General features: G+C 49.2%; 1 protein-coding gene and 1 long non-coding RNA gene across 4 annotated transcripts in view; one reads left to right on the forward strand and one right to left on the reverse strand.

The window, feature by feature from the left end:
- The window catches only part of LOC309326840, a 42937-nt gene that overhangs the window by 13368 nt on the left and 8765 nt on the right, over positions 1-20804 (forward strand). For both annotated transcript variants that reach the window (XR_014150375.1, XR_014150376.1), the window contains one exon: positions 600-755. This is a non-coding gene — a long non-coding RNA (uncharacterized lncRNA). The remainder of the gene's footprint in view (positions 1-599; positions 756-20804) is intronic.
- Positions 4604-20804, reverse strand: part of KCNAB3 (potassium voltage-gated channel subfamily A regulatory beta subunit 3) — a 34395-nt gene continuing 18194 nt past the window's right edge. The window contains exons 6-15 of one of the 2 annotated variants that reach the window (XM_081835748.1): positions 19183-19227; positions 16025-16068; positions 15230-15316; positions 14703-14738; positions 12312-12397; positions 11140-11260; positions 10013-10107; positions 8823-8943; positions 7493-7581; positions 4604-5646 (exon numbers count right to left, since the gene is read on the reverse strand). In XM_081835748.1, the coding sequence (XP_081691874.1) occupies positions 5557-5646; positions 7493-7581; positions 8823-8943; positions 10013-10107; positions 11140-11260; positions 12312-12397; positions 14703-14738; positions 15230-15316; positions 16025-16068; positions 19183-19227 (814 nt within the window). In that variant the 3' untranslated portion in view covers positions 4604-5556. The remainder of the gene's footprint in view (positions 5647-7492; positions 7582-8822; positions 8944-10012; positions 10108-11139; positions 11261-12311; positions 12398-14702; positions 14739-15229; positions 15317-16024; positions 16069-19182; positions 19228-20804) is intronic. The other variant, XM_081835749.1, reaches the window with a different exon arrangement.

Here is a 20804-nt window from a genome sequence, read left to right on the forward strand (position 1 = left end):
TTCCTTGGAACAAAGCTTACTGTAGCAGAGACTAGGATGATGATGATATAGACTAGGATGATGATGATGATATAATAATAATAATATTTATATGCTGCCCATCGGACTGGGTTGCCCCAGCCACTCTGGGTGGCTCCCAACAAAATATTAAAAACACAATAAAACAATGCAAGTGAGGGCGAGCGCTATGCTCTTGTCGCCCACCACACGATGAGTGTCTGGCCAAGTGTTTCATTTCCAGGTCAGAAAGTGTGGACCTAAGAACAATGCATTATCAAACACAGACGCACAAACTCTGTGCTAGAATCACAGAATTGTAGAGTTGGAAGGGATCGCAAGGATCATCTAGCCCATACCCCCTGCAATGCAATAAACGTTGGCCCAAAGTGGGGCTTGAACCCATGACTCTGAGGTTAAGAGTCTCATGCTCAATGGTCGGGGGATGAGGTCCAGCATAGTATAGCGAGTGGCTGGGTTCAAATCCCCATTCAGCCATGAAGCTCACTAAATAAATAAGTGATGGGGAGTGGAGTCCAGGGACTCAAGGTTCATCACACCAGGCAGAGATATCTCTGTCACTCCCCCGCACTGTTTTCTAGGTACAGATGCCTGCGACTGATTGTTGTCATGACAATATGAGCATTTTAAGACAGAACATTGCTGAACGGTGGAGTCTTATTCCCCTTCCAAATCCTCTTCTCAAAGCATCTCATCGATCACAAGAACAAGCATCACAAAACACCAAGCGAGACCAGGTCTGTCGCTTCATGTATTCTTTATTTCAGTATTTCAATATTTCAAATATCTCTCCCTGCCCCCACCCCACCGCCCAAACACACACACACACCCAAAAAATAAGAAAAGGGGCAAAAAAAACCCTCTTTGAAAGCCACGTGCCCATTCTACTTATATCAAGCATTTTTTAAAAAATCCCTGCAAGGTGGTCTCTGCAGGGGGACTGCTTTTCAGTAGAAATAGCTCTTTTCTCTCTCCTTTAGGGGGAAAGGGGCAATTTGTGCACAGGCCTGCAATGCCTCTGCTGGGCTGCAGAGGGAGCTGCTCTCCCTTGGAACGAGCACTGCACTTTGAAATCTTTCAGGGCTTTCTCGCCTAGCCTCCTTCCCTTTGCGGATCCAAAAGAACATTATCAAAAGGCGGCTAAATATTACTAGATTCACGCACAGAGAAACACCTTGTACAACCTAGTCATATCTGGGGGCAGGAGCCCAGGAGTCCAGCTCCCAGGCAAAACTGACCTGAACCCCCTTTTGCCATTTAAAAATATCTGCCTGTCGGCTTCTAAAAATTGAATATATTCAGTCTCCCCACCTGCCAGCCCCGCTTCAGATTTCCTTTGCAGTTTCTAAACAGATTCCTTGCCCTGAGCTTCTGTGGGGTACAAATCTGGGCTACAAACAGATAGAATCTTAAAAACCTTAAGAATTGTAGGGTTGGAAAGGGAACCCCAGGGTCATCCAGTCCGAGCCCCTGAAATGCAGGAACCACAGCTAAAGAATCTCTGACTGTCAGCAATCCAACCTCATGTTTATAAACCTCCAGTGAAGGAGAGCCCGTCGATGTAAAGATTATACATATATTTAATTATATTAATGTTTCCTATCGATGTTTTTACTATTGATGTTTTATTTTTCGCCCCATAGGGCGCACCTCGGGGTTTTTTTGGGTGGGAAATAAAGAATTCCCCCCCCCAGGTGCGGGGTGGGGGCGGGGGAAGCCCGAGCTTCCCTCAACCCCAGCCCCCAGAACAGGCTGCTGTCCGCAAGCCGTGGGAGAGCTGCGCGAAGCTGGAAGCCTGGGGCGTGCTGAGCTCAGCGCGCCCCAAGCTTCTGGGTGCCGGCAGAAGTCGCGCAGCTCTCCCACAGATTGCGGATAGCTTCCTGAAGCCTGGAGAGCGAGAAGGGTTGGTGTGCACTGACCCCCCTCACTCTCCAGGCTTCAGCGAAAGCCTGCATTCGCCCCATAGGACGCACACACAGTTCCCCTTCGTTTTTGGAGGGGAAAAAGTGCGTCCTATAGGGCAAAAAATACGGTAATTAACCCCCCCCCCAATGTTTTTAGATGTTCTTATTTTATCTGTAAGCTGCCTCGAGTCCCTGTCAGAGTAAAAGGCAGGGTATAAATAAATATATAACAATGTATGTTCAAAGCCTCTAAAGATTGTAGTGTGACATAGTGGTGAAAGACTTGGACCTGGGAGTCCAGGTTTCAAATTCCCACTCGGTCATGAAGATCTTGGGCTGCCTTCTCTCAGCCTAGCCTCCATTGTTGTGGGGATTAAATGAGGAAGGGGAGGAGACCCACATAAACCACCTTGAGCTCCCCGGAGAAAAACAGGTGTGGCGTAAATAATAGAATTGGAGAGTTGGGAGCACGAGGGTCATCTAGTCTAACCCCATGCAGTGCAGGAATCTTTCGCCCAACGTGGGACCCGAACACGGGACCCTGAGATTAAGAGTCTCGCGCTCTACCGGCTGAGCTATCCCTCGTGGAAACAATGCAATAAATAAAGCTCGGGAATGATCTGAGGAACCGAGAGGGGCGTGCATGGGTGCCATCTTAGAAATCCCAAGCAGCCTCAGTTCTGACCTGCAGACCCACCCCAACCCCCTGCAGAGACTCCTGGAAGCGACAGAAGTGCTACTCTAGAGTAAAACTCGAAGCAGACTCATTCTCGACAGAGAAAATATATGTATATATATATATATACAGCATCGTATAATTTTGCAGCCAGTGCGAGGGGGGCAGGTGCCACAGTGGCCCTGCCCTGGAAGCGCAGCAGATTCAAAGCAATGAGTTGTGCAAAAAATAGGGTGCCACAGGGCTCCCCGGGAGCAAGGGGGTTCGGGGGGGACTCGGTTGCTAGCCTTCCTCTCTCCCCACTGCCCCAAGGTGACCCTTTGACCCTGAGGACGCTTTTTTTCAATATATTATTGCTTTAAGAAGAGATGGCTCTTTCCCTAGAGGAGGGTGAATATGGAATTCTGTTTAAAAAAATGAAATGCAAAGAAAAAAAGAGGGAGAGAAAGAGAGACTAAGTCAGAATAAAGTGATAAGGCAGCCTCCACCTCCGCAACAAAACGGGAAGGTTCGGTGGTGTCGGCCTCTGGGGAGGAAATTCACGGCAAAATGGAAAACCACAGAGGGAAACTGAGGGGGAAGGAGAGAGAAATGTCTTTTTTCCTCTCTCCTCAGCCATCTGTTTCTGCTGCTTCTGAGGAGCAGGAAGGGAGCCAATTTTGCTTTCCTGCCAAAAGTAACAGGGGGGAATTTGTAATGGCATTCTGTGAGGAGAATAGTTGCAAATTAGATAAAGGATTAGGCGAAACCAAATAAAGACATTATGAATTACGCTTTGGGGCGCGGGGGAGATACATCCGAGGAACATCATTCGGAGAAGCTGAGTGGAACTTGTGGGCAAAATGGCTTTTGCTTGCCCAAAGGGATGATCTGCCCGACAACCATGAACTTTGGGCTTTCTTAGCTCCCCAAAATGGAGGAACGTAATCCTCCCATGGAAACGAATGCTCACCAGTCTCTACTCGGTGGGGATGGGGAAACAGGTTCTGGCAATGATTTTGCACTGCAGGAACCGTCCTCCCTTTCCCCACTCCCTCAGTGGGAAAAATAATAGTCCATGACTAGGCCAACTGATGGACAAATTTGTCTTTCAAAAAGTCCTAGCCCCACTGTCCTCAAAATGTGGGATTAGTTTTATTTTCCCTGGGGGATAAACCTTAAATGTTTAGGAATGGAAAGACAGTGAAGGGAGGAGGTTGTGTTCGTTGCAGGAATTTATGTATATATAGGTTGGGGGGGGGTTGCCCCTCCAGCAGATATCATGCGCATGCAGCCCACTACCAAAATCAGCACAATCACTTTGGTGACTTGTCCCCACAAAACACTTCATCACAGTTTCTTTCTATCTATTCAAAGGGCCTTTGCTAAACGATACCAAATGTAACAATTCACTGATAAATGTATCTATGTACTGGCTAACAGGGAGCTCAGCTCCTCAGCCGCCCCTCTGCCTGAGTGATAATCCCTGGCATCCTGATACTTGACAGACAGGGCTGATCCAGGGTGGTGCTCCCCCCTACTCTCAAGTAGCCACAAGTGCCAGACAGGTAGCCATTCCAGAAATAACAAACCCAGATGAAGATAAAAGGGTGTGATGAACTTGGCCGGGAAACATGGAAAAGTAAATAGCTCTTTTCTTACACTTGATGGGTGTTTGGTGGAGGGCAAGGGGAACCATAGGGCAGGGTCCAGGATGCTCAGATTCCGGCCACCAGACCTCCCCTTTCATGATGTAACCGTGATGTAGTTTGTGGGGGGTGTAACATGGGGATTAGCAGCTAATAAAAGTTTGGGGGCTCTTTTGTTCGGTGCTTCCATCTTGTTCCAGCTTGTGGCAGGTGGGAGTCCTGTCGCGACAGTCTTCAATCAAGACCAAGCCTACTGGCTGCTGTTTTGCTCTGGTATTCCTGGCTGGGGTCCTTGTTTTTTGTCCAAGGGAACCCTCAGATTTCTCCGGTAACATATTGGAGAGGCAAGACAATAATTCATGTGGGGGGGGGGGGTTGGGGGGGAGGGTGAGTGGAAATAAAAGATGAGTAGGGGAAGAAAGCTGATATTTGTATCCGAAAGAGGACTCTAGAAAGGTTAAATTTGAAGAATTGGGGTGAAGGGGACTGTCCCTTCACAATATCCCCACCAGAGACAGGGGCTGTCTGAGCTATGTCCTCACTGGGGCCTTCACACAAGGCCGGCCTACGACATCTTGGTGCCTGAGGCAGGAAATCCAAAATGGCGCCCCTCCCACTCATGCGCAGCTCCCATTCGTTGAGCCGAGAGGACTTCCCACTGGGTCGTTCCCAAGATGGCTCCTCTGCGGTCCCTCAAAACATCATAAAACCCGCAAATGATGCTAGTGGGGTGCCCCCCCAACGAAAGCACAAGATGCTGAGGAGAAAAGAAAAGTAAAGTAAATGGAGTGATTCATAACGCTACACGGAACTTTGGTTGGCGGGGGTAAATATGCACTAAGGATGCTCAATTGTTATCATACACCAGCTATGTGCTTGTTTTCCCCACTCCCCCCATTTTGCCTCGTTGCGCTGTGCCCGCCCCATGTTTAAAAACCAGGCGTATTGATATGGGAAAGAGAGAGGCAAAGCGGCCGGCAGTTCCGGCGCTAGCGGGAGGCGGTGCCTCTTACCCGCCGATCCCATAGCTGGGTTGCTCATGCCTTATTATTTGTACTGTAATCTAAGCAGGCGGTTGCGGGGGGCAGGCGCTAACCCGCTGGCGCCCTCCCACTTTGCCCGCCGTGGAAGTATACGGTTATTTGGTTCTCATGCGCAAAGCGGTTCCTCCTTGCCCACCCCCGCCAAGTTGAGAGGCGGCAGCTGGTGGGAGAGCATGTGGGGCAGGGAGGGGTAGGTAGGTGGGGCCGGGAGCCCCCCAGAGGAGGAGCAGGAGGCAATGCAGTCCTTTGGGACAACAGCGTGCAACGTCCCGGGCGCCAATGTGTCCCTACGCCCGGGACTCTTTTTTTGCATTGGGCTTGTTGCCCAGGAGCGCATCAATTTCCTGGACGACCTGGGGCGTCAGCTGAGTCAGAACCTGCAGAGAGAGAAAGAGAGGGGCAGCATGACTGAGGAGGAAGGGCTTCCGCCATAGTGGCACCCAGTAAGCGTTTCAGTTAAAACACATTGCAAGCTTTATATGAGAAATCGGGTTAGCAAAAATGGAACTCGACAGTGCCACCTGGTGGCAGAGTGTTAGAATGCATAGACAAGGCATATAAAGCGTTTTTTCTTTGCCAGTATAGCTGAGTCCCATGCCAGGTTGTTTAAAATTATCGCTGTGATTTTATTCCACTAGCTACCTTGAAGTTCTTTTGAAAATGAGGAGGGATGTAAGCTTTCAAAATAAATAGGGAAATAGAGTGAGCCAGCATTTCCATAAGCTGGCTCATATGTCTGTCAAACGCAACACAAAAGTCAGGGGAAACCAGGATTTTAAAAAGAGCTGCAGGGTGTCCCAGTTTTCCTCTCTGTGCAACCCTCTCTTAGTGCCCTGGCTTTTCTTTCCATCCCCTTTTTAACCACCACTTTTTTCTTTGAGGGTTTAAAAAAAAGTAAATAAATATCCATTTCCCCTCACGATCACTTTTCTCTATTATATATAGTTGTTCCTGCTCCCCACCTACCTGTTGCCATGTTTCTTTTTTTTAATTTGAAATGGAAATTGTAAAGCCACTAAGCTGGTATGTATGATGTGGAGAAAATCTAGAAGTAATTCTTTTCTTCCTCTTTCAATACCACTTCCAGACCATGGCTACTTTGTGGGTGGGATTCGATCATAAGCCCGCAAATTTGGGTTGTGCAGTTAAAAACGCAACATTAAACTCACCCAAACAAGAAACCGCAGGCTTTTTGCGGTAAGGAAACTGGCAAGAAAATACGCTGGGAAGTGTGTGGGACGGCATTTGCTCAATGAACAGCGGACATCATGTAACCACTGTGCTTAGATTGTTTTTAAGAGGAGAGGAGAGGAATTCATGAAGGAGAAGAGGTCTATCAATGGCTATTAGGCAGGATGGCTCTATGGAACGCCTCCAAAAACCCAGGATGAGGTTTTATTTTATTACCTTCCCTTCACCCTAAGAACCCAGAGCAGGTCACAATGATTTAAAATACAACCAGATCAGGGCTGAAGAACCTCAGGTCTTGGTGGGTGTGTGTGTGTGAGAGAGATGTGGCCCTCCAGACTTCTCTATCTGGCCCCCCGGATTCTCCCCAGCCACACCTCTACCAGACCTGCTCTGCACTCGCTCTCTTTCAATTTTTTTTTTGGGGGGGGGTGTCCTTGAATTCTTGATAGCGCCTGCCTCGTGCTTCCCTAGATATAGGACAGAGACGGGTGTGTGAGTGTATGCAAAAACTATTATTATTATTATTATTATTATTATTATTATTATTATTTGTATAACACCCTGCATCCATAGATCTCAAGGTGTTCTGCAACGTAAAAATACAATATAAAAAATGTAAGATGCATAAGAAAAACAAGAAAACTAATAAACCAATAATCCCCCCTTCCACAACTCATTTAAAAGGGCACTGGATGGCAGTCAGCCAAAGGCCTGGTTGTAGAGAAGGTTTTTGTCCGGTGCCTAAAGGTGTATAATGAAGGTGAGAGTACAGAGGTGAAATCTGCATCCGTTGCTCTACCCTCTGCCTTTTGCTCCTGATCCTGCCCACCACAGGGACAGGTGGCCCTCGGACGCTTGCCCAGAAGGGAATGTGGCCCTTGGGCTGAAAATGTTCCCCCCCTCCTGGCCTGGATGAATATTTGTTCATGTTCTCATGATGCTTCAGGACAGGACAAGATATAAATGCGCACAGACGGGGGAAGGTTTGGCATCCTTTATGCCAGACTTTGCACCCTTGTTCCTTCTCCTTACCTGGATGGACCCCAAGTTCTCAATGAGCTGTTCGGTGCTGGAGACCCCGAGAAGGACAGAGCTGACGCCTTCAGAGCGGAGGCACCAGGCTGAGGTTAAGAGGAGACAAGAGAAAACAAATAAGGAGAGCAGTCTAAAAACTTGCCACCCTGGAAGAAAACAAAAGGGCCGGGGAAAAAGCGGGAAGGGAGCAAAGAGCTGCTTGCCCACCCAACCACTTAACTGCAGAGGAATCTGGGTGGAGTTAAGGCACCATCCTGGCTGCTAAAACCTGCCTAGGATAAACTTGAATTAGGCCCATCTTCATGCACACTGGCCCTGGCTAGGAGAGAACCTCCTGGGGTTGCCGAGTGTCAGGGCTCAGTTCCGCCCAGCCCTGGAACTAACCTCGGAAGGACAGGAAGACCCTGAAGAGCTGCAGGGTCCGGCCATCTCTGCCCCAGGACTGGAGGTCCCCTCACCAGCTGCCTGGCTGGCTCTCGGACCACCCTAATCTCCCCCAGGGCCACAGGAGTAGAAGAGGTGGCAAACTAGACACGAGATTCAGGGCCACTGCCAAAGTGCCTGACTTAACTGCACGTGTGGCTACTTGAGAGTAGAGGGGAGCACCACCCTGGGTCAGGGCCTGGCTGAGAGCTAGGGAAGAAGGGCGTCTCCAGCGCCTGGATAAGCTCCCAGTTTCAGCTGCTGCATTGCCGATGCTCCACATTGTAGTCCTCTAACTTGGGGAACAGACAAAATACGAGGGCGACCTTCTCTACTCCCGTGGGCCACGGCTGAAGCACCAGGAAGCCAATTGTGCAGCGGGGCTCTACATCGGTCTTGGGCAAAGGCATCTTCTTTTCTCCCGTAACTTTTCGAGAGAGGTTATTCCAGGATGTCACACGCCTCTTGCAGCTGGAAACCGCCTCCTGATTTCTAACCTACTTCTCTTAGCTGCTGGAAGCTGCTGAATCTGAGGAGCTTACATTGCCACCTTTGGCCTATGTAGCACATCTCCTTTTAGCTCTATAGCTAACTAGCTGCCACAGGGGTCCACCTAGCTTGGTGTTGTCCACACCAACTTCCTGCAACCTGGGGCTTTCCAGATGTTTCAGACTACAGCCCCCAGACTGTAGTACAAAACATCTGGAAGGCCTCAGCTTGGGGGAAGGTTGTCTACAATGACAGCTGGTGGCTCTACAAGGTTTCAGGAAAGGGAATCTCTCCCACCCCAGAGCGACGTAACTTTCCCACCTCTGAGGCAGGATCTGGAATGCAACCTGCCCCAGATGGGCAGCTGCTTCTCAGGCCTGCCCTGACCAACGCAGACGCTCCGCTCCTCCCTCACCAATGGCCAGCTGTGCCACTGTGCATCCCAGGCGCTCTGCGATCGGGTGGAGTTCCTTCACTTTGGCCTGCTGCTTCTTCCCATCTTCACTCTGCAATTTCTCCTTCAGCCAGTGGTACCCCTGGAGGGTGCGAGGAGCAAAGGAAACAGGCGCAGAGGCACAGAATCATAGAACTGTCGTCTCGGAAGGGACCTAAAGGGTCATCCAGACCCACCCCCAGCAATGCAGGAATCATAGCTAACACACAGCATAGCGGTGAGCCACTGGCAGGCAAGGATGGAGGTTGTGAACTTGCAAAGCAGCCCTTAGGGATGTGCTGAGCAGCCAGCAAAGGATTTAGGACCCCTCCAGATTGATTTTTTTTGGGGGGTCAGGTAATTTTGCAGCAGGTGTCACTGACACAAGAATAGTGCCTTAGGGGTGGGTTCATAATGGATCATTGAAGCATCATTGCACTTTATTAGTTGTCCTGCAATGTTTTCCCAATGTTGTGCTATGATGCCAAAAAAAAGTAGGACAACACCCCCATCCCCTGCCCTGAAACATTTGTGGTATAAGAAGCTACAGGATCTCAGCAGTATTCCTGCTCCGAAACCTTTATAGGCACGAACAGTCTTGGAAACAGGAGTTTGTGTAACTACCCTGATAGCATCATGAACCCAAACAATCATGAATGCACAATAAGGAGGAGGTCTAGAGGAGGCCCTGGTGTTTTGGTGTGGATAGTTTCAAGTAACTCTGAGACATCAGCAACAAATTGATTTATGTTTGGGATGAAGAAGGGAAGTGTTTGGTTTCTTGGAGCATTGCCAGTGTGCGTAATCTGAGCCCCAGGACTTCTGTATTCCCAGTGTTTGAAAGTAACAGTGAACAGGGAGGACCAAGCAGGTCTTGTGGGCCCAGTAAACAACTACAGTTGTAGGGCAGTCGGGATCAAGGCTTGTGAGCTGTGAGTTCCGAACTGGTTGTCATTAACCTGATGTCCTCCAGACGTTGTTGGACTACAACTCCCATCGGAACCGGCAGAATGGTCAGCAGTCAGGGATGATGGGAGTTGTAGTCCAGCAGCATCTGGAGGTCTCCACAGGCCTGTCTCCCCTGATTTAAGGGCTGCGTGTGATGTTGACAGTGCGAGGTTCAGCTGAAGTTGGGAGGTGGAAGGCCTCAGCAAAAGCAAAGGAGACAGTACCTTCATGGCGGCACGGCAGTTTTCAGGCACCCGCTCCTCATATTTCCCTGTGATAAGTCCACAAGACAGCGGGGACCAGGTGATGGCTCCCACTCCTAGCAAGAAAACAAAGCAGGTCAGTTAAAGAGAAGGGGAAAACAAATTACATTCCCCACCTCTTCCTATCACTGTACACAGATTCACTGAAATAATAGCCACAGGCCATCCTAAATCACAGCACTTCCTGGTTTACTTTTCATTGCAAAAGTCTTTTAACGCCACCCCATGCTGAGAAAAGTCAGCAGAGAAGTGCACATATTAATCTTATCTGCTCCAAAGGTCACCCTCTGTAAACTTCCAGTATGCCTCACGCAGAATTGTACCCTGAATCTGGGCTTATACTCCCAAGGGATCATCTTGCTTCTACCTGCTGCTCCTCCAGAAACACATTCCTCATATTCCATATCCAATCTGCAGATCCCTCTGTATCTTCTGGTTCCTGGTCACCCCAGCCTCTCCCAGCAATTTGCCTCCAATGGTCCCTATAATCCCTTCTCCTGTACACAGACCTCAAGGCCTCTCTGCCTAGCCCTCAGAATGCCCCCCAAACTGTGCTGGTTTGTGCCCAAAGTCATTTTATTGGGGAAGAAAGGGAGCAAAACAAAGGGAAAATTTATACAGTGGTGCCCCGCAAGACGAACGCCTCGCAAGACAGAAAACCCGCTAGACGAAAGGGTTTTCCGTTTTGGAGCTGCTTCGCAAAACGAATTTTCCTATGGGCTTGCTTCGCAAGACGAAATGTCTTGCGAGTTCCTGCGGTTTCCCCCCCTTTTTCTCCCCTTTTCCTAAGCCGCTAAGCCGCTTAACAGCTGATCCGCTAAAAGCCGCTAAACCGCTAATAGCGCTAATCCGCTAAGCTGTCAATGGGCTTGCTTCGCAAGACAAAAAAGCCGCTATATGAAGAGCCTCACGGAACGGATTAATTTCGTCTTGCAAGGCACCACTGTATTAGCCACTCAGCTCCATTTTCGACTCTGGCCCTGCCCACCACTGGGACACATGGCCCTCGGAAGCTTGCCCAGAAGGGAATGTGGCCCCTGAGCTAAAAAGGGCTCCCCGGCCCAGCCCTCTCCCGCCTGCCTCCATACCAATCTTGTGGTAGAGCTCTGGCAGCTGCGTCTCCACCTTTTCCCGCTGGAACATGTGGTACTCTGCCTGTTCGCACACAGGTGGGATGAGATTGAACTGCCGTGCCACCGAATACGCCTCCTGGTTTAGGGTAGGGAGGCAAAAATAATCAGTCTCACAGGGCGGACTTGCTTCTGGTGGCGAATTGAGAAGTGCAGGGTCCCTGTCGGGAGAGTCACAGACAGGCCACCCCCCCCCCCCGATTATGAAAAGGTAAAGGTAAAGGGGCTCCTGACCATTAGGTCCAGTCGCGGCCAACTCTGGGGTTGCGGCGCTCATCTTGCTTTACTGGCCGAGGGAGCCGGTGTACAGCTTCCGGGTCATGTGGCCAGCATGACTAAGCCGCTTCTGGCGAACTAGAGCAGCACACGGAAACGGCGTTTACCTTCCCGCCAGAGCGGTGCCTATTTATCTACTTGCACTTTGACGTGCTTTCAAACTGCTAGGTTGGCAGGAGAGGAACTGAGCAACGGGAGCTCACCCCGTCGCGGGGATTCGAACCGCCGACCTTCTGATCGGCAAGTCCTAGGCTCTGTGGTTTAACCCAGAGCGCCACCTGCGTCCCGTCCCCACGATTATACAACCACCTTATAAGTGATAATTAGGGATGCGTTGCAAAGATCATTGCAGATCTTCAGATACATCTTCTGTTTTCTGTGCATGTACACAGGCAAATATATTGAGCGCTCCAGTATCTTGTACTGGAGCGACTTAAGTTGTGCCTGCCGTGAAGTGCCGTTGTACGTAACAGAAGTAGCACAGACTCCTCTTGGAACGGAGGCACCTTGTATTTTCAGTGTATTTCTAAAAGCTTAGCTTTGGATCATACAAAACAACTCCGTGATCTTCTTGCACACCTTCTCCAGAGTGGCCCCGGGAGCCCGTCCTCAGCGGCTGACCTGCCTCCTTTCACTCCAATTGGCTCCAATCAACACAAAGGGCAAGAAGGCTCCTTCTCAGTGGCTAAAAAGCTCCCCTTCCATGCTGATTGGATGGCTCTCAGATGCTGGAGTTAGGCGACCCCGCTGCAGAAATAGGAACCCCTCACAACCCTGGACCACAACACCACTGCTGCTGAGAAAACATGCATCGGTTCGGTTTGCACCCGCCTCTCCGCCACACCAGAATTTACCATGATTTCCATTGCACTCCAGCGAGAGGTGCCCCAGTACATGGCCATCCCCTGATTGATCACGTAAGTCATGGCACGTACAATTTCTGAGGGTGAGAGAGGAGACGTGAGAGAAGAAATTGCCCCCCCCCCCGACCTTTTGCCTGTCACCACCTTTGGAAGGTGAGCCCAATGTAACCAGGGCAGTTACTCTTTCCGCCTCCAGCAGGAACTGAATCCCAACAGGGAGGGAGAGAGAAAGGTGGGGAGCTGGGTTTGAGCAGTTACTGCTCCACACCCGTAAGATCGCTCAATCTTGCGTTCCCCCTGTTAATCACATTTTCACAATGAAATCAGTGAATTACAAGCTGGCTAGAATCCTTTTCTAGGGGGAAAAGATACCTGTGTTATTCATCTCTACTTCATTAAAAGCACAGAAACAAATTGGTTTGATCTACCGGTAAACTACTTTAAAAAAAATATCTGAAGAAGTGTGCATGCACACGAAAGCTCATACCAAGAACTGACTTAGTTGGTCTTTAAGGTGCTACTGGAAGGAATTTGTTTTGTTTTAAAAAAAAAATCTTTCCAAAGTAAGTTCCCAAAATGCTATAGTGGAAATAATTTTGCCTTCCCTCTCCTCTCCCATATTGCAAAGCTTGTTCAATTGTGGGTTCATGTGATATTAGGAAGCACAAAGGCATCTTGAGTTCCTGCATTTATAGTAAACACACACATACATATATACACGGACACAAAACAGGATTGTCAACTTTAATCGCCTTTAATTGTTGCTTGATTTGCAGGTATTAAGCAGGCAAACTATTCATCTCCTCATTCACAAAAGCTCCGCTTACTGATTTTTGCAGCTATCAAGTTGCTGTTAAAGGCATAAGAACAGGCAGGTTGCTTTGTTCTGATCAGTTGGCAATGCGACACACACAGAATTTTTCTACAGCAGAACACAAAAGCATGCGAGCACACAAGACACACATCTACTTTCAGGGCAGCACCTTGGGTCTACAGTTGGTGAGGTCTCTACAGAATGGAGACTGGGATATTCATGGAAGGTTCCCCCCTCTAACCCTAGGAACCAAGGATGCAATCTTATGCCCTCATACCTGAAAGCAAGCCCCAATGATCTCAGCGGGACTTACTTCTGGGTAGGCATATGGGTAAGGATTTACAAGGATCTGGGGCACAGGGCCATTGCAGTGGGGAGGGCATTATAGGGTGCAAAGAGGAGTATTGGGCTTCAGGAAGGAGGCAGGGGCTGGCCATACCTCTCAAGAGCCTGGCTTGGAAATAAATCACTATACAATGAAATATATATGCAATGTCTGCAAGCATTTCAGCTGGCTAGGTGGACCAATCTCCTCTCTTCCTCCTGCACCCTGTTCTGGAGGTGCACCTGATTGCGCCCCCTGAGCCAATTGTGGGGGGCACACTAGGGGAGAGGGGCAAGCCCCATTTCACAAGCAGAAGTCCTTGCATGCGTTTCTACTGATGAGACTCAATAGCTTAATCCTGCCCGGTATCCATTAGATCTTGTGTAAGGCTCTGATTTTCACTATCTCTGAGATTTCTGGTGGCAGCCCCCAAGCTAAAGTCTCACAGTATCTCCGAAACAGACCTCAACGTGTTCCGCACACAGCCTCCTCCATGAGGTGAGGAACATAAGTTCCTCTCTTACATCAGGTATTAAGTCTACCTTAGCCTAGCATTGCGCAGTGTGCTTGAGCTGAAGAATGAGACTGCAAGCTTCCTCCCTCTTGGTGAACCCTGAGCCTGTAACAGCAGGTGAAAATCCTGCAGAAAAAGCTCTTTCATGCTGGGAAAATCTCCTTCCTAAAGCCTCGCACGGAGCAAAGACTCTTTGACGCATAAGAGCTTCAAGTTCTTCTAAACCTGGGGTGGGGAACATTCAGATCTGAAGACCAAATGCAGCCTCGCAGAGCTCTCTGAGGCCCCCCAGGAGCCTCCCTAGACTACGCCCCTCACTGATCCTACTTCGCATCACCCTCCTTGGATGTTTTTGCTTGCCTGGGGTGTTTAACTCAGAGTTTAACTCTTGTCTGTCTTGATGGCGGACAGACCCTACGGTGCCAAGCTGACCTTTCCATCCAACGCTCTACCCACTTTTGAATCTGTCCCCCTCCCATGTGGCCCTCAGATCACAGTCCAGGCGGGATCGTGGCCCGTCAGCGTTCCCTGTTCCAAGGGGAACGCGACGCCTTTTCACAAAACAGCTTCCTTTAGCCAGAACGGCTTTTCGAAGCTAGAATAACCCTTCATCCTGTTCCTCGCTTGAGAGAGGTATGGGGCTCACAGGATCTGGGGTGGACGGGGCAGCAAATTGGGGTGGAGTTTTTTGGGTGGGGTGAGGTGGGAGATCGGGGCAGTCTGCAGTACCTTCCAGCAAGAGCAATCGGAAGTTCGGGTCGCATTCTGCAGGGGGGGAAGGAGAGAACCAATGAGATGCCGCTGGAATTGGGCACAGAGTGTCTGTGTGTGCCTGGCAGCAAGAGGGTCAGGAATTTTTTTTGGGGGGGGGGATCTGCTGTGGGCTCTTTGCCTGCCCTTGGGCAAGCCGTCTGCTCTTGGCCTCAGTCCTCCCCCCCCCCCACTGCATGAAGAATGGGCTCAATAACGACCTTCCTCAAAAGGTTATCATCCCTGTGGGAGCTAACGTTCATACAATGCATTGCCAAATGCGAATAACGGGATCCTGATAGCAAGAGAAGACAAGGAAGGGGAGTCTCTCAGTTATGGCAGCGGCGTTGCTGGGTGTCAAGCAGGGCAGGCAATCGCAGGTAAAGGGATAGCTGCTGAGAAGCCTAGGAGAGAGGGTTGACCTCCCCTGGATCTGCTAAGGGGAGGTGTCTGGGGAGGCAGCTGTGCCTCATCCTGACCCTTCTGAAGCAGGTTGCGCCACTCACCTTCCATGGGGCTGTTGGCGTCCATCCGGTTAGCAAAGACAATGTCAACGTACTCCAGCTGAAGCCGCTGCAAAGAGCCTTTGAGCCCTGCGAAAGAGCAGCAGGGAGTAAGGACAGGGGTGGCATAGGGAGCCCCAGAAAGGCTGAAGCTTAGAGCAGACTTTGCCCACCACCGGTGCCCTCTGGGGGTTGGGCACTACAGCGCCCACCAAGCCCTGCTCCAGCCCCAAAAGGAAAGCTTGCCCCAGAGGGCTCTTCCAAGCAAGCTTCCTATTGCGCTTGCATCCTGGTAACATTCGCCCAGAAATCGTGGACTCCGTCAGCCTGAGAGCCACCCTTGGTAATGTCTTCTGTCATTTAATGAGGATCCAGCCCCATTTGTCCGCAGGGAATGTAGGTGAAAGCAAGGCCTACCCCACACTTTCTGGAGCATTTGCCTCATAGCAAAAGGAAAAAAAGGGGTCCAAACTTTGGGGAAGTGGGATTCCTTGCACAAGGCCTCCCAATTGACTTTAACTATGCACCCAGAATCCCACTACAAAATAACAGAAATTGGGAAGCACCCCAGAGATCTAACTATTGAGAATGGCATCAGGAAAGAACCCTGGATCCCCAACTCCCTTTCGCCCCAAATCTCATCTCCTTCAACACCTGCAAATCCTTGTACCCTTTTGACACCCCTCTGGTAGTTCCCAGATCCCTCAATCCGCCAAATGCTTTTGCCGTCCAGCATATTGTGGTCACTTCCTTTCCTCCCCCCCAAACCCTGAAATATCAAGCCCACCCCCCCCTTACCCTCAATGATGTGTTTCCTCGACAGGCCTCTCTCCGTCTCAGCCCTTGGAAGAAAATAAGAACAAAAACCTGAACGTTAGGAGGAGCTTTGGGGGTGCTTAGATCCGTTTGACATCAAAACGGACTCCCCTGCAAGACGGTGGACTCTCCCTTCCTGGAGTCTTTTAAGCAGAGGTTGGGTGGCCCCCTGTCATGTCCCTTCCAGCTCTACGATACTACGAAACTGAGGCACTGCAAGCCATAACCATTTACCCTCTGCTGCCCTTTGGTGGGGCAGGAGGCAGAGAGGTCAATGGAAGGAGAAGTCAGAGATGATTGTGATGTTGTCGCAGGACCCCCCCCCCCATCATTCAGTTTGTACAAACTTCACACACACTCACACTCACACACTACATACGCTACGCTTCTGTTATAAATTCATAGAAAATCAACCATACATCGGATTTGCACTGTTCCACTTTTATTTTACTCCATGAAGGAGGGACTACAAAATGGGGAAGGTTTGATACAGGGCAGCCATAATCCCTTGAGCATACCAGCACATCCACAGGAGCCCTGCCCAGTTGCTATGCCAACCCTGATGGTCCCAGACAGAAGAGCATCAAGATCACAAAGAACTTGCATATGGGAGTTCATTCAGCATGGACTGGAACAAAGGACGATAATCAGCTCTTCCCTCTGGGGGCAGGAAACTGCAAACTCCCCTCTGTCACCTGGAAAGTACTCATGGGGAGGGGGAACCAGCCAGGTGACAGGACAGTCAGGTTACCACCACAACTCCTCCCTCAACCCCTTCTTTCTGTGACGTATGTATGATGTTTCTGGGGGTGGTCTTGATCTACAGGGTGGCAATTTCAAAAGTCTTTATAAGGCCTTGCACACCATTTTTCTGGGCCCCTCCTCTCTCCTGCAAGTGAGGGGAGCACCCTGTTGCAACAGTTCAATAAAGGCCAAGCCTACAGGCTGCTGTTTTGCTCCAAGTAATCCTGGTTGGTGTCTTTGTTTTTGTCCAAGGGAGCCCTCGGATTTTCCCCTTAACAACGTTAACATATGAGAGTGCTGGAGGTGAAATAGTTAAACAGGTTACCCAATCAGAACCCAGGGGGGTGGAGTCAGAGGGACTATAAAACCAGCTCTGGGAGCTGTGAAATTGGGAGTTGGGTGGAGTGGGAGTGAATTGGGATAGAATTTGTGGGTAGGTTTGAGTTAGTATAGAGAAATAAACTGAGTCAGGAACAGTTAGGAGCTAGGAAGACAAGTAAATATCTGAGAGGTGGTTTAGTGAGTGAGAGCAGGTAGCGGAAGTTATAGGTCTGGATAGGCACCCATGATTGTAATGGACCGATACTGTTTATGAAACCACACGCTTGTTAAACTGCAATAAATAAACAGAAGTTTATGTTCCAATTTAACCCTGACTAGACTCAGTATTGTACCAGGTAGGGCCTGGGTGGTGGCAGCGAGAAATAAAGTGGTGGCACAGGGATCAATAGACGGTGAAACGTCCGGGGACCCTGTGTGATCGCAACAATGATGACAGGCGGAAGGGAATTATTCAAATTTTGCTTTTATCTCCATCCACAGGAGGCATCACTGAGACCAAGGAGCAGGAAGCTGGCAGGCGAGGTTGCCCACCCTGGTTGGTTGCAGGTAAGAAGGGCAAGAAAGGGACAGGGCAAGGGGAGGGTTGAAGGCAGACTGAGGTTTGCTTCTTTATACTAATTTATTGCATCTATATCCCACGTTTTTGTCCAAGGAGCTGTTACGGAAATGACATGGGGGGGGGGGGAGAGGCTACATCATTAAAGTTGTTACAATAATACAAATATTATGCCTGAATGCTGAATGTATCCTATTGACTCGACAGCTCAGGGAAGATGCCTAGCTTTATAAATTTGTAGAAAATCGAAACTTTGACTCTCCTCATTCCAATGCCACTTTAACCCTTAAATAAAGGTGAATTTGGGCTCCACCTCCCTCCAGGAACCAAGAAGCAGGAAGTCACGTAGGCAGCAGGAACAGGGCATCCTGCCATAATTCCCCAAGAGTGAGAGGTACCCCACGCAGGGAGTGACCACAGGGGCAACAAGAGACATCCTCAGAGGCAGTTGAGCAAGTCAGGTGTTCTGAAAGCCCATCTCCAGACAAGTCCTAAGGGCAAGGATATGTAAACAGTTTTATTGTTCTTTGGGTGATGGGTACTTAAGAGGTGTTGGGAAAGGTGTCTGATAAAGTGACCTAATGTTGAACTTGTGTAACCCTTGTACACCCCTCCCCATTTGTGACATTTGAATTCTGGTGCTGGAGGAGACTCTTGAGAGTCCCGTGGACTGCAAGAAGATCAAACCTCTCCATTCTTAAGGAAATCAGCCCTGAGTGCTCACTGGAAGGACAGATCCTGAAGCTGAGGCTCCAAGACTTTGGCCACCTCATGAGAAGAGAAGAAGACTCCCTGGAAAAGACCCTGATGTTGGGAAAGATGGAGGGCACAAGGAGAAGGGGACGACGGAGGACGAGATGGTGGGTCAGTGTTCTCGAAGCTACCAGCATGAGTTTGACCAAACTGCGGGAGGCAGTGGAAGACAGGAGTACCTGGCGTGCTCTGGTCCAGGGGGCCACGAAGAGTCGGACACGACTAAATGACTTAACAAAAATAACAAAAGTGATGTAGTGATGATGTATCAATGATGCCTCTCAAAGTGTATTCTGGGGGAAAGAGGGAAGTTTTTAAAAAAGGGTGTCACCCCCTGCTCGGATTTCTTACTCCTGTGGGGACTTGTTGTGCAACAATAAAGATGGCTTGCTTTGCTCCAAATTACTTGGCTGGAACTTCCTTCTTTTACTGACCACATGGACCCACATGGGACTTGCACCCTGACGAGCTGGGCTCTGAAGTAGTCTCTCACCCTGGAATTTTTTCCTTAACAGAGCTCTGGGTGGGCATATGTGGTTCTCCCCACAACAACCACCCAGCTCCACCAACTGGGGTTATAGGAAGGCTTAGGATTCTGCCACCTTCCTTTTCACCTGCAACCAGCACCCCACAACTGGACAGGGCCACTGCTCTCCACACACGGCAAATTCAACTCACACACACAGATTCCTTCCCTACAACCCCTTCCCGCCCCATTGATTCACTAGGTCCCTTGAGTACTTACTGGCCTCCCCAGTAAATCTTGGTGGTGACAACGTAGCTTGAACGCCTGTGGAGCAGAGAGAGGAGAAATTAGTGAGGAAATGATCCATAATGAATTGAAAAAAATGTTTAAAAGTACTCCCCCCCAAAAAAAACCCCAAAGTCCTTTCTGTTGGGGATAATTCAGACTGAAATTCCAAAAAAAAAAAAAAGATTATTTATGTATGCCACTATTGCAGCCCGTGTTTTGTTAGGCCAAAAATGGAAAACGAGAGAGGTCCCAACTAAAAAGGAACGGCAACTTAAGTTGACAGAATATGCACAACTCACAGACTTAACATATAGAATGTGAGAACAAGAAGAACATATGTTTAAAGAAGATTGGAAAGTGTTTATTAAATATATGTGAAATAATTGTGAACTGCTGAAAACGCTGGCAGCATTAAGATAAATTCAACAGTAGAAACAAGTTTTGATGGATGCAATAATGAAATACTGAATAGTATAGTTTTTGTAAAATGTGCGGAGATTTATGATAAGAGAAAGAGAAGAAGGGGAGTCACTGATATCTTAAGGATGTAAAATGAGTATTTTAAATTGTAAAACAGAAAACTTAATAAAAATTATAAACAAAAGAAGAAGAAAGAAATTAGTGAGGAAGCTGCGATGCAGCTGTTGGCAACCCAAAGCACCGCTTGCCAAATCTGGAAGAAGGCAGAAGATATTGACGGATAGGTGGGCAGCTGTGAAACTGCAACAGAAGCTACAACCATTCCTGGACCAGGAAAGCTTGGTCATCATAGTTCCTGCACTGGCTACTTCAAGACCAGATTGTTGTGATGCTCTTTATGTAGGGCTTCACCTCGAGACTGATCCAGAAGCTGCAGTTAGTGCCATATGCTGCAGCACAATTGCCGGCAGGAGTGAGACCCTGTCGGCATGCAGCGCCTCTGCTCAGAGATTTGCCCTGGCTGCCGATTTGCTACTGGGCCAAGTTCAAGGTGTTACTATATTAGCATAAAGGTAAAGGGGCCCCTGACTACTAGGTCCAGTTGTGACCAACTCTGGGATTGCGGTGCTCATCTCGCTTTATTGGCTGAGGGAGCCGGCATACAGCTTCCGGGTCATGTGGCCAGCAGGACTAAGCCGCTTCTGGCAAACCAGAACAGCGCACGGAAACGCCGTTTACCTTCCCGCCATTTATCTACTTGCACTTTGATGTGCTTTCGAACTGCTAGGTTGGCAGGAGCAGGGACCGAGCAACGGGAGCTCACCCCGTCGCGGGGATTCGAACCGCCGACCTTCTGATCAGCAAGTCCTAGGCTCTGTGGTTTAACCCACAGCGCCACCCGCGTCCCTACTATATTAGCATATAAAGCCCCAAACAATGAGGGACCAGTTTACCTACGAGGTCGCCATACCAAATGTGCCCACTTGACCACTTTAATCCTTGGAACTGGCACTGTTCCAAGCGCCATGTGAAACATGTTCTGCATTTGTAAGAAATTCATCTTTTAGTACAGCAACACCCACTCTTTGGAACTCCCTGCCTCTTGATATCAGGCAGGAACATTCACTGCACTCTTTTTGGCCCCTGCTAAAACAAACCTACTGAGATATCTCAAATGCTGGTGTGTTTTTATT

This window comes from Podarcis erhardii (assembly GCF_964252035.2).
Source record: "Podarcis erhardii genome assembly, chromosome: 13".
NCBI lineage: Eukaryota > Metazoa > Chordata > Lepidosauria > Squamata > Lacertidae > Podarcis > Podarcis erhardii.